General features: G+C 48.5%; 1 protein-coding gene across 1 annotated transcript; it reads left to right on the top strand.

The window, feature by feature from the left end:
• Positions 1 to 750: 750 nt before the first annotated feature.
• LOC142590173 (uncharacterized) lies at positions 751 to 13013 on the top strand. Its single transcript, XM_075702067.1, has 4 exons — positions 751 to 908; positions 4337 to 4566; positions 8510 to 9172; positions 12610 to 13013. The coding sequence occupies exons 1-4, from the start codon at positions 816 to 818 to the stop codon at positions 12938 to 12940; spliced, it is 1317 nt and encodes a 438-aa protein (XP_075558182.1). The 5' UTR covers positions 751 to 815; the 3' UTR covers positions 12941 to 13013.
• Positions 13014 to 13553: the final 540 nt, after the last annotated feature.

Raw genomic sequence — 13553 nt, 5'->3', positions numbered from 1 at the left:
CGTGAGTTCCTGACTGGGAGCTTACCGTTATTGAAAAGCAAGGTATACAATCAGTGCATTTTACCGGTGCTGACATATGGGGCAGAGACTTGAAGACTGACAAAGAAGCTTGAGAACAAGTTAAGGACCGCCCAAAGAGCGATGGAACGAAGAATGCTAGGCATGACTTTAAGAGAAGAAGGAGAGCGGTTTGGATCAGAGAGCAAGCGGGTATAGAAAATATCCTAATAGACATTGAGAGAAAAAAAATGGCGCTGGGTAGGTCATGTAATGCGCAGATTAGATGACCGTTGGACCATTAGGGTGACAGAATGGATACCAAGAGAAGGGAATTGCAGTAGAGGACGGCAGAAGACTAGGTGGTGCAACGAAATTAGGAAATATGCGGGTGCTAGTTGGAATCGGTGTTGGAATTCAAGATCGCGGGTAGAGGACTTCGTCCTGCAGTGGACATAAAATAGGCTGCTGCTGCTGCTGATGATGATGATGATGGGTTTTGTACGTGGTCGAAAATTTCGTTGCAGTTGGCGTTTAAGTTATTCATACGCTGTTTCTTATCTATTTCTTCCTGACAATTTTGCCAATTTTAGCATTAACTGCAATTTCCTAATAACATGTCCAAATCTTGGCCAATCCTCTGCAGTGGATATGCGTCATCGTAAAAGGAAAACCAAACCGAACTGCGTTTAGCACCTCTGTCGTCACGAAGGATGAGAAAAAAAGAGGAAGAAGAACACGGCCGTTGGCCTCGTGACCGGCAGTCGCTATTTGAGGGAAACAACAACGAACAGCCTCCAGCCGAACCAGGAGTAAACATGCGGGACCCGATGTACTTCGAGAACTACGGCAAGCCTCTGGACTTCGAAATGACCAAGAAAAACGAGAAGGTGCTCGTGCCCAACTACCTGGTGAGTACGCCCAATTAATGCCACAAATCTCTAGGATGAATTAGCAAGCCCTGACCTCAGCTCAGCTAGGTGGGAGGCGGCCCTCCGCAACCCACTCCTGGCTGAGCAACGTTGGGCTGTCCAGCAGGCCCACGATGCGGCTGGCAGGCTAGGCCTGTCGGTCCCGACGTGAGAGCGGCCCGCGACGTGCTAATACGCGTTCTGCAGGACTGTAAAATAAAAGTTACTCAATCAATCAATCAATCAATCAATCTAGGATGAATCGGGAAATGGTCGACATTGTTCCACCAGGGCAATAACGAGCCGACATCAGCGTTGGGAGAAGTCTGTTTTTTTTCTTTTTTTTAAAAAGAGCAAAGCTTGTTAATTGTAATAGAGGAACTTCGAGCCAACGGAAATAGAGTATAACGGAGGTGCATCGTCTCGGCTGGTATTGCTCAATATATCAATTCGTCAGGTGACAGTATACGAACGCGCGTTAAAGAGACCGACGAGTGACCAAAAAGTGGCGCGAGATTTTGTGAAAAATGAAAAGAACGTGCTTTGTATAGGCATACTTTGACGAAGTGTTAAGTTTTCAGTAAAACTGGTAGTGTTGAATCGACAATAAAGCAAGTCGCGAAAAGCTCGGCCTGCGACACTCTAAGCTGGAACTTTGGTACTACAGTGTTGGAGCCCCACCACGTCAACACGGATCGATGTACTAAGTTGTCTACTAATATGCGACGCGTCTTTTTTTTGTTTGAAAATGTGTTTGTTGGATTTTATAACAGTTTTCACGTTATTCAGCGCCTATTACGATGTGCAGAAATGTCACGCTGGCAAGTGGCGCGGCCTTCGCGCAAACGAGTAGTCGACGGAACAGTGGATTGTGATAAAGCGCACGTTGCCAGGTTGAGAGTGAGTCCAACCGTGTTGTGCTGGCTCCGTGCGAGCTTCAATTCAATACTCGTTCTGTTGCAAAAGCAGTGCTGGCAACGCTACAAGATTGCTACTTTCAATTTCTACCACTTGTTACCGGTAGATGCAAGCGCAGGCGTAAACGCGACGTTTTGTTTATTGAAAAAAATCAGTTTGTCGGAACGGAACGGAAACAAAAATGAAGAACGAAAAAAAAAGCACGACATTCTTGACCGGAACGAAAACGTAACCGAAACGTTACTTATGAGTTTGTCTCAGAGTGAAACCGAAATATCTTTGATCGGTTTTCGGTTCAAGGGGAAAGTCGGCAATCCGAAACAACCGACGTCAGGCAGCGTCATAACTACACCCTAAGAACAGTTTACACCCTTTGGCGTGCCCCTTCTGCCACACAACGATAATCGTCATCTGCCTTGATGCGTTTCCTTTCTTTAACGCTGCGAGCCCGGAACTTTCCAGTAACGAACGGCACGCGCGCTATCAGTACATTCTTAGAAACATTTACACCCTTTGGGGCGTATCTTGTCCCACAACAATAATCGTCATCCGTCTTGCCCGCGTTTCCTTTCTTTAACGCTGCGAGCCCGGTACTTCCCAGTCACGAACAGCATGCGCGTTATCAGTGTGACGCAGTATTCTCGACAGGAAAGTAGCGAGCGCCGAGTTTCAAGAAAGGAAACGCAAGCAAGGCAGATGACGATTATTGTTGTGGGACAAATATACACCCCAAAGGGTGCAACCGTTTTAAGAGTGTATACAACAGTTTACGCCCTTTGGAGTGCCCCTTCTGATAACGCGCGTGCCATTCGTTACTGGAAAGTTCCGGGCTGGCAGCGTTAAAGAAAGGAAACGCATCAAGGCAGATGACGATTATCGTTGTGTGGCAGAAGGGGCACGCCAAAGGGGGTAAACTGTTCTTAGAGTGTAGTGCGTATCTTAGCGGCCTGCGTAAGCGCGTATCTCAGGCAGGGATAGTGCGAGCGACAGCCAGTCGAGTGCTCCACTAATCGGCGTCTGGCGGTCAGTGCACTGGCAGATTGGCATCGTATACACTCTTAAAAAAAAGTTTGCACCCTTTGGGGGCTTATCTCGTCCCACAACAACGCACTCCTAAGAAAAAGTACACCCTTTGGGGCTTATCCTGTCCCACAACGATAATCGTCATCTGTCTTGCCCACGTTTCCTTTTTTTAACACTGCGAGCCCGGTACACTCTAAAAACAGTTTGCACCCTTTGGGGTGTATATTTGTCCCACAACAATAATCGTCATCTGCCTTGCTTGCGTTTCCTTTCTTGAAAACTCGGCGCTCGCTACTTTCCTGTCGAGAATGCTGCGTCACAGTGATAACGCGCATGCCGTTCGTGACCGGGAAGTACCGGGCTCGCAGCGTTAAAGAAAGGAAACGCGGGCAAGACAAATGACGATTATCGTTGTGGGACAAACATACACCCCAAAAAGTGCACCTGTTTTTAGAGTGTACTTCCCAGTCACGAACGGCTTGCGTGTTATCAGTGTGACAGAGCTTTCTCGACAGGAAAGCAACGAGCGCCGAGTTTTCAAGAAAGGAAATGCAAGCAAAGCAGATGACACATATTGTTGTGTGGCAGATTTACACCCCAAAGGGTGCAGCTGTTTTAAAAGTGCAATCGTTTTCTATCTTGCCTGCATTTCCCATCTTTAACACTGCGAGCCTGGTACTGCCAGGTCACTATCGGCATGCGCGATGTCAGTGTGACATAGCATTCTCGACAGGGACATAGCGAGCGCATAGTCTTCAAGAAAGGAAACACACGAAAGGCAGACGACGATTATCGTTGCGGGACAAGATCAGCCCCAAAAGGTGCAAACTTTTTAAAAAGCATAGCAAAATCCAGGACTTGTGCGCTGGAGAGCTTATCATTTTGTTTTCTACGGCTGCAACGCTTTGTTGCTCGACTTTTACCGTTTGTTTATGTTCGTTTCAGTTTGTTTTATCGGAGCAGCGCTCTCTTATATCGGCGAGTACTCACGATGACGTGCCGCTTCTGAGAGGAGTTCCTTGAGTTAAGGCACCGAGCATGATCTCAGAATTCGTAATTGATCTATATGGAAAAATAAATACTGTTTTTATCTTTGCTTCGAAAACTCTTTTGCATATGCGAACCAGAACTGGTATGAATCGTCACGGACCATTATCTTTTTCGTTCCGGAGCAAAACCGGAACGGAACGTTTTTCAGTGGAACTAAACTAAAACCAGAGCTAAAAAAAAAATAGACGACGTGCGACCTGCGTGTGGGGCACCATGTGCCGGTGGTTGACACAGCGCGGTGTAAAATCACGCGTCTAAACGGGAGCGCAGATGAGGATTGTTTCTTTTCATTCGTTGTTTTCGCGGAGATTCATTTTGCGACGACCGCGAATGAAAGAATTCACTATTCGATTCTATGCGCAGAAATTCTTCGTCTCAGCTGCAGCCGCAAACTTTCTCACCGCCGTTGCCCGCTCTTCGCCTCTGGTCGTTCGCAGGTCAACCTGCTCGGCGGCATCGTAGTGCTGGCCACGTGCGCCATCGTCGTCAGCGTGGGTGTCATCGCGTTCCGCGGCGCCAGGGGCCGTGACGTTGCGAAATCCGAGGCGCCCGCGCTGTTGCCGGACGTCGACGAGCCGCTTGACCATTGGACGGCCGACGAGTGGCGAAGGCTCATTCCCAGCCCGAGGCCCATCCTGTGCTTCCTCAACCGCGAGGGATTCCTCAGGTACCGCACCGCCGTTCGTCACGGATTGGCCCAGTTCGCGGTGACAGACGTGTACGCGATCGTGAAGAAACAAAACAATGTCCCAGACACATGCCGATTCGCGCGACTGTGTCACGCGTCAGGGAGTTCTGGCAGCCTTCCAGTGTCGTATGGACCTATTTTGTCACGGCCTGAAATCTACTCAAGAAACTGCCGAAGCTTTACGGCATCTTCTCTTGCTATATCTGCGTCACTATATCCAAGCGTAATACTTTTGTATGCACTCTGTTACAAGTGACACGTGTTCCTGCATTTTGCGCCGGCCATCCAGAAGCCGTCGCCTGACTGCGTGTTCCCACGGCCATGTAGTGCTGCGTTGCTGGCTGTACTTAGTAATTGTTCCTTACCGATGGCGGCCTACGGATGCGCGTTCCCACTGGGCTTCTTCGATTTGTCATCCCCCCCTCCCCGACTGTCAAAGACTGCATGAAACGCTGCATACGCAACGCTCATTGGCTGAAAGCGCCACCTCTGGCAGTACGGGAATGTCAGGGATCGATAAAAGAAGAGGCCCACCGATGCCCTGGTCATATACGGCCACCTCGGAGCTTCGCCTATAGCTGAGTCGCTGGCTCTATTAACATTTTAAAGTGGAGCTTTTAGAAGCTCGCGGGGTTTCTCTTGACGTTCGCAGCTTTGCCGAGCGGGGGGAGAGAGAGCTGAGAGAGAGTAGCGAGTAAAAGCAGAGTATAAAAATAGGATAGCGCTGCGGCGAGGGTGGCTGGAGCCTAGCGGGGACGAAGGAGCGGCGCGGTGGGAAGGAAGGAAATCAACTTTATTCGAGGTCCTGCAGGCCACGAGACCTTTGGGCTCCCATGGAGTGGGCGTCTCCCACGACGGAACCGGGAGGTTAAGTTTCCTGGCGGCGTCGTGGACCTGCTGGACGGCCCAGAGTTGGGGAGCGAGTTCTTCGCTCTGGATTGCTTCTTCAAACTTGCGCTTGTCCTGTTCGTAGTTTATGTGAGCTTGCGAGCACGGCCAGAGTAAATACTATACGTTAAGGGATCTATTGCAATCGATGCAATAAGACTTGTCGTAGAGCTCAGGCATGCAATGGTGTAGTCTGTTTTGCGTGGGCTATGTGTCTGTTTGTAGCATTCTGAGTGTAACCGCTTGAGCTCGAGTGAGCGTGCGGTGTGGCGTGCTATGCTCTCTACGTTGTAGGTAGTAGTGTTTAGTGATTTCATTGTATGTAGTGGGGGCATCCTTGTTCTCCGAGTGGTCGGGTGAAGCAGCGCGGTCTGTAAGTGCGCGCGCAGCCTCGTGTGCCGCCTCGTTAAGGTTGGGGACGTCGCCGATCCTTGGTCCTAAGTGTGCCGGGAACCAGTATATGACGTGTTTCTTAATCTCTTTCTTTGTAACAATTCTGAGAGCCTGTGCGCAAAGCCCAGCAGTGCGCCCAGCTTGCTAGGCTTTCGACGACGCCTCCGGGGCGCACGATCCTAGGGAAAAGCTAGGCTTTGCTCAAGGAAACATAGAAAAAGACTGAGGATCTCCCACGGGACATCCGTGCCAAGATCACGGCGCGGTGGGGACACAGGTGGTGTGATGTCATTGCTCTCCGATAAAAACGCGCTCGCTCGCTTCGGCGGTCATTTTTCTCGCAGTGGAAAAAGAATTATGCGTGGTTCTGCTATCTCAAACACCACACACCAGCGGAGCTGGGGGAAGCACAGCAAAAGTTAGACTAAGTGTGCAGTTTGACACTGTTTTATTAACCTTCCCCAGCTACACTTGTTTCTGGTGTTTGCGATAGCAGAGCCACGCATAATTTTTTATATGTATGTACCACGCCGCCGACTCATGCGAACTGTTGTAGAATTTCCCCGGAGCGCTCTGCTGTGAAAGAAAACCATAACATGTATTATTGGGATAGCAAGTATATGGACACTCCACGCGTACTTGCGCCGTCGCCGTGATGTTTCACATAAAGTCCAAGGTCAATCAAATCGTCGCCGAGCGCCGTATGCTGTATGTGTGAGTGAAAGCGTGCGAGGGTGAGCCGGCGATTGCGGCTCAACTCGCGCACGCGACGGAGGAAAGCGGGGAGGAAGCGCGCCGCCTTCTGTCGCGCGCAAGGCTTCGAGGATAAGATAGGGCGGAGGGGGGGGGGTAGTTGCGCGTTCTTCTCAGGGGAACCCGGACGGCCGCGCGCGTCCGTCTGGGCCGCTGTACCTTGAAAGCCGTTTGCGACGGGTACAATGTCCGCGCTGCGCTGTGTTTCCGCGGATTAGTTCGCTCGCTGCTGCTGCAGCGTTTCCTCACTGCAGTGTTTTAACAGCGAGTTCCTGCGGTCGTCGAGTGGCATGTCTTCATGTTTGCTTGTGCACACATGACACCATGCTAAGTTAGTATATGCCTATGTTCACAGGTTTATAAGTCCGATAAAACCACTATCCTACTTCTTAGTAGCTGGCCACTAATTTGCTATCGCAATCGATGCTTCGCCTTTCGGGCGAAACTGCGACCATATTTATCTGGACATCGCACTTTGCCTGTATCCTCGGACAGTTGGGTTCGCATTGAGGCCGATTAGCTTTTATTGGCGTGGTGCGGTTGCAAAGTATAATTACTCGGGACAGACACAAAACCTGTGTTACGGAGAGGGAACGAAGGTAGCGCGAAGTTTCTTCGCGGAGCGTTCCGCATTTATCGTCACGACGAGAGACAGCGCGTAGGATGCCGCAGCACGAACTTGCACGATAAAAAAAAAAAAAAACCTGGACTCGCAGCTTTCGACAATGAATGCAGGGCCCCAGGTCACGCAAAATTTGAAGTGAAGCGCACGCCACCCTTTACACAAACACAGAAGAAAATAATATTAAAAAAATTCGGACGTAACCGATGCTTTCAAGTGAGCAACGCCATACCGCACGAAATAATAGCTGGTTTGCAGCCTTGCCAAGTTTTGCGCTAGAATCACTGGTTGGTAGGGGTCACCACGCACGGAATAATAAATTGTGAAATAGAAAAAAAAATAGATTTGTTATTTTAATACACCAAAAATATTTGAAACAGAATATTTACTCGTATGGCAGTATTCTGGTTAAAAATTTTCGAAAATATTTTTTCAATAAGTCTTCTAGTTTCAATTCCCCCCCCCCCCCCCTCACCTAGTCACGCTGCAATCGTGCACCACTAACTGATATATCTGGCGATAGGTTCTCGCTCACTTTTGCGTTCCATGCTTCGCAACTTATTTAGGTGAACTTTGGGTGAAGTTTCATAACACTGATAGTGACACCGGGCTGCATGGAGATAAGCAAGTGGCATAATGCTTACGCATACTTAGCCAACTCCCAGAGGAGTTTGACTGACTGAATAAACTTTATTGAAACCAGCAAGAGATGGTGGCTGGGCCTAGGCCTCCCACGTGGGGACGTCGAGGTGTTGCCTCTTCGCCGCCTCGCAGGCCTGCTGGGTCGCCAAGAGTTGGTCATCAAGGTTGGGGCTACGCAGGGCAGCGTGCCATCTCGACGAGAGGGTCGTGGGGTTAGTGTCGGGGTATTGGTGTGTACAGTCCCAAAGCATGTGTGGAAGTGTGGCTGGCTGTGTCTTGCAGAAATGGCACGTGGGATTGGGGTAAATGTCTGGGTAGATCTTGTTATAAAGTTGTAACGAGGGGTAAGTATTGGTTTGTAGCAGGCGGAAAGTTGTAGCCTGCGCTCGGGATAGTTTGTTGTGTGGGCCGGGGAAGGTTCTACGCTCTAAGTAGAAGGACTGCACAAGATCATTGTAGCGTGTCAGGCGATCCCTACCGGTGGGGGCAGCCTCCCCTTCTCCCGCGCGGTTAACTAGGCCTCGCGCTAGGGAGTGGGTAACCTCGTTTCTGCTTGATTCTTTTTTGTTCTTAGCCAACCCATCTGTCCATCTTACCGCTTGCATTTTTTCTTCCACTGCAAAGAGCGCCTCCGGACTCGCTGACCCTGCGTCACTTTCCGGGCCTATACTGCAACGAGATCGTGTACAACGGCCTGGCCTTCGAAAATGACACGTTACACCTGCTGGCCGACGCGACGGACGAAGCCATTCTTCGTCAGCTTACCCGCGTCCGCGACGCCCTCTATCCTCACTGGAAGGTCGTCGCCAACGTGTTCGTCGAAGGCTACACGGCGAAGAAAATGCCAGGTGAGAGCAGCGAGTTGCTCGACTCGCTCTTCACTTGGCTCGAGCACCGCCGCATCGACGGTCTCAACTTCGAGTTTGACGACGACGCCTTCCTGGGAGACCTCGAGGCCGCCGGTGAAGTCGTGTCCTTCTTCGCCTGGGCAAAGGCCGACCGCCGATGGGGCAACCTCACCCTGTCCGCCATGATGCCGTACGGAGTGACGGTGCTCTTGCACGAGGAGCTGTCCCTAGTCCTGGACCGGATCCTTCTGAAGACCCACGGCCTCATAGACGAATCCTCGGGCATGACCCAGCTGGCCGCCCCGCTGGACTACGCCGGCTTGACGCACCGTCGCTCCAACCTCCACACGGTCATGGGTGTCCTGGAAGAACTGGAGGAAAACCTCGGGAGGAAGACGTGCTTCACCATCGCCCTCTCGGGAACGGCCTTCACACTCAGGTATGTCAGTTGAAGCTGTGACTTACGCGTGGTGTGTCTACGCTTCATCTACACGTGGACTACAAGTGGAAAGAGGCATGCACACATAGGACAAACAGGATGATCACCAACGTGACGTACGTTACCGCCAGTCGTTTATGTAGCAGCGTTTCACATATGTTTTCGTCAAAATTGTACTCACACATGCTTAGGGCGCCGGAATTGACGTCACACGAGTTTGAGTGGCGTGGCGCCAGGTGGGCGATGGCACGCATTCGCAGGGGTCCGTTACTTTTGCTCGTGACAGTACATACGTGGCTTGCCATGTCGAATAGTTGGCCACGCATCCTGCTTACTGTCGCGTAGTTCATTTAGCGAACTCGAGAAACTTTCCGTGGTCCTTCCCTAGGAAAGTATCTATTCTAGAGTGGCAAAAAGAGGGGGGGGGGGCTTTCTGAGCACCCGACACAGCTAAATTGCAGAAGAATGTACTGCAGCTCACCCTCAGCTTTTAGCATTAGAAACTCCTCCAGACAGTTGGCGGAGATCACCATCTCAGCCATTAGTTATAATTAAGTCCGTGAGCGGAGCTAACAATTAAGCCGAACGTCAACGTGGTTTCTCTACTTTTCGAAGGGACGGCTCGTAGTCGCCTTTTGTCTATAGGTTTGCGGCAAACATTTCGTTCATACGTCTCCTGCCCGATGAAACTAGCTTTTGACGACACACCTTCATAAGAATGTATATAGACTTTGTTTAGGCAAAAGGGATACGAATATAGAAGAGGGCAAATAATTCGATGCGGAATTAGGTAGGCGTTTCGATTTTATTCCCTGGACGTCTTTTGTGTTATCGGTAAAGATAAATTGCGCACGCATTTCCTGGAATGATAACACAATTTCCTCCTTTACTACCTCGTGACCGAAAGATGGCGCTCGATCAGCAAATTGTTTCTCTGGCGTATACGTGCGTTGTCGCTGCTTTCCAGGAAATATGTGCCAGAAGCACGCGAAATTGCTGCGTCTGCAGCACACAAGATGAGTTTCATGACACAGCTGCGAATAAAGTGACGAGCGCTATCAACATATTTTGGGACATGTAGATTTAGGCAAAGAAGCCACGTAGAAAGGTCCGAAAAGAGCACGTAAGAAAGAGAACGTTATATTTTTATTCAAGTTCGGTTCGGTTTATTTTACGTACAGTGCGGTCACAAGCGAGACACAAAAGGAACACACGCAAACAGTGCTGACACGATAATAAAAATGCTCATTAGAGCTACACGTCTTACATTGTACCCGAACGGATAAAATATGTGAGCAAATAAACGAAGGCCACAAAGAGAAATGACATACAACAGAGCAATATCTTTCAAATCGGATGTGTCAACGGCTAACGTGCTAAACAAGCAAAGTGAAACCCACTAAAAAAAGAAATTCTGGAGTTTCAAGTGCCAGGTTTCAAGTAAAGAAAAATATCAGGTTAAGCAGACACCATGTGAACCACGAAGAAATACAATAGTTAAGTCCAGATCATGAACAAATTATTGCTTACAGAAATTAACATAACTAATACCACAACTTCTGCAATAACACCCCAATATATTGAACTTTTTGCAGACGAGAATCTTCCCAATATAATCTAAGAAGCAAGGTAAGGCAATATTGCTTTCTCAGGGCTAGGTTTGGGCTGTGCGTTGTATTATGAATTTCACTCTGGTGTATGATGTGTGTTTACACTGAAAACTATGATACACGTGTATAGCGTTTGCTTGTTCTCCTTTTATTCTCTGTATTGGTATTGACCTATGCACCTCATTGTGATTGTATGATGTGTAACAATGTGAAAATGATCGCACTGCTGCGGTTGCTGTCTGGGTGACGTAGCCTTATGAGGCACTTTCCGTGGGCGTTTTGCTATGCCTCCCAAGACAAATTGTCTTGAAAATGTAATGTAAACAACAACAACAACAACAACAACAACAACAACAACAACAACAACAACAACAATCTGATTATGAGGCACGCCGAAGAGCAAGACACAGTAATAATTTTGATCACATGCAGTTCTTCAACGCTCTCCAAAAGCATGGTACATGAGCTGCATCGCATTCCGTGGCCGTTGGTATGCGGCCGCCGCAGAGGGGATCGAACCCGCGACATCGTTCTCATCAGGGCCACGCCATTGCAACTAAGCTGCTTACCGCGTGGGAAATTGAAAAGAGGGAGATTGGAACCAGGCCTGTCAAGAAAGCCGCAGACTTCAAGTGTACTTACAAACAGCGGACGTCATTCAAAGACGCTGCATACCAAAACGCCACAAAGTTCAACATATAGTTTCTGATACACTGAGTTTGTCCCCTAAAAATACTGATTAAGAGCGAGAAACTTGACACTAGCGTTTTAGCTATACTTGTTATAAGTATCAGTTAAAAAAATGCAAATAAGGAATCATTCATTATACTAATAACGTTTTACCGCAAATTACATTTGTTTTTAGGCTGTACTCTCCGTGGATATGCGAACAATAAAACATGTCGTGGGAATAGTTCATGTTTCTCGCCAAACTAATGTCGAGCACTAGGAACACAGACGATGAAAACTGCATGAACAAGCGCACTTCCAGCTGATCCAAATCTAAACTGATATAAAAAATAGACGAATTGTAGAAATCCAGCACCTAGTTGGACAAATGCCCCCAAAAAAGGAGCCTCTACCAAATTGTAATCGAGAGATCTTCCATGAAGTTGATTTCATTACCCTCAAGCAAAATAGATAAATGGCTCTCTTACACATCAGTCACCTTTTTCTTTCTTGATAAAGTTAAACGCAAGTTACAACTTCATCATAACGTCGTACGAAAACTCTAATCACTGATACCTCCAGTCCACACGTCCTAGACTTACCCTGATACACATGCACCTGTCTATGTCCCGTGGTCTGCGTTGTTTTCGTTGCTCTTCAAGAAAAGGCTAGCAAATTGTTCAAACTTTCCTTGACGTCGAACAGCGTTTAGAATTTGTGGAAGTGACATGTATAAAAGATGCTTGAGAAATATCGAGAATCGTTTAAACGTGAAAGGCGCGAATAGAGCTCAAACTGGAACAACTTGCTCACTCGTTATATCTGGACATGAAGAGTAAAGCTGCAAAAAAAGAAGGAAACAGTGAAAAAGTCCTTTGCATCGAAACGATCGGGTTATCAATAATCGATTAGTAACTGCTTTGCTGTGCTCTCCACAACTGGAAGCTGACTCAATACCTTGTGTATCTGAAACGCTCTTATGGGCTACATACATACGTTAGGTTTCCTGCGCTAAGAAAAAAAGAGAGAGAAAAAAATCAGACTTTGTCGTGGATGAAAGGTCACAGCGAGACCTACGACATGTTGGGGATTTTTCAAATGTCGATGTTTCGACGACTAAACCTTGGTAGTCGGTAACCCTCTTTCTACGACCCGCAGGTCTCCGTCGCAGCGTGACGTAGGCGATCCTGTGATTCCAGGACGGCCAAGGAAGGCCTCGTTCTCCGACGTGTGTGCCCACGCGCCCGGTCGCGTCAAGCGGATCGAAGACGACTCCGCGTACACGGCCGAGAACTACTCGTGGGTGACGCACGAGGACCAGTTCACCGTCTTCGAGAAGACGGCCAAGGTGCTCAGGCACTGGCGACTGCTCTGCGTAGCGGCGGTCGACGTCGACCTCGACGATGTCCGGGGTCAGTGTGGACGCGCGTACCCACTGCTCAGGCGCATTTACGAGACGTCGTACATGATCAATTATTCGCCAGAGTAGTGGTGTCCAGCTGCCTCCCCTGTGCAAGCTTCTTTTTTTTTTGCACTGTTTCGAAGGTTACTTTCCCTTACGTAGCAGAGAAATAAAACGATTTTTCGTAGCTACGTACAAAAAGAATCTGTATTTGAATGTGTTTACTCCAAACGACATCTCTGCCGTACAATGAATAACCATATATAATGTATCTTGGCTTAATGGCTTAATGTATCCCGTCACGTTGTCTTAGACTGAAGTATCGTCAACTGGCATCTCGCTGTTCAACTGGGTACGGTTAAAGGTATGACGTAAGGTAACGCATTAAAGTATGCTGGAAAAAAAAAACTGCGCGGATTCCATCCACTGTGGGAATCGATGTAAGCGAAGCTTTCTGTTTTGTTTGCTTTGACTGAAGGTAATCGGCGATGATGTTGACGGGGAATGTTTAATTTCTTCAACGTTTAGTCTAACACGAGGGTGGTGAGTTGACGTTAAACGCAACCTTGCGTGAACCACTGCTGTTTGTCTGCGTAGCACACAGAAGGCACAAGAAGAGGTGTTTGCTTGAGGGGTTGTTGTGCGCCATACTTCATAACCCCTGAGAGGGTTGTTAGCAATGGCTAACAATTGTTAGCCA

Source organism: Dermacentor variabilis, chromosome 8 (assembly GCF_050947875.1).
Source record: "Dermacentor variabilis isolate Ectoservices chromosome 8, ASM5094787v1, whole genome shotgun sequence".
NCBI lineage: Eukaryota > Metazoa > Arthropoda > Arachnida > Ixodida > Ixodidae > Dermacentor > Dermacentor variabilis.
Note: the sequence above shows the minus strand (reverse complement) of the source record. Positions and strands in the feature narration are given on the sequence as shown.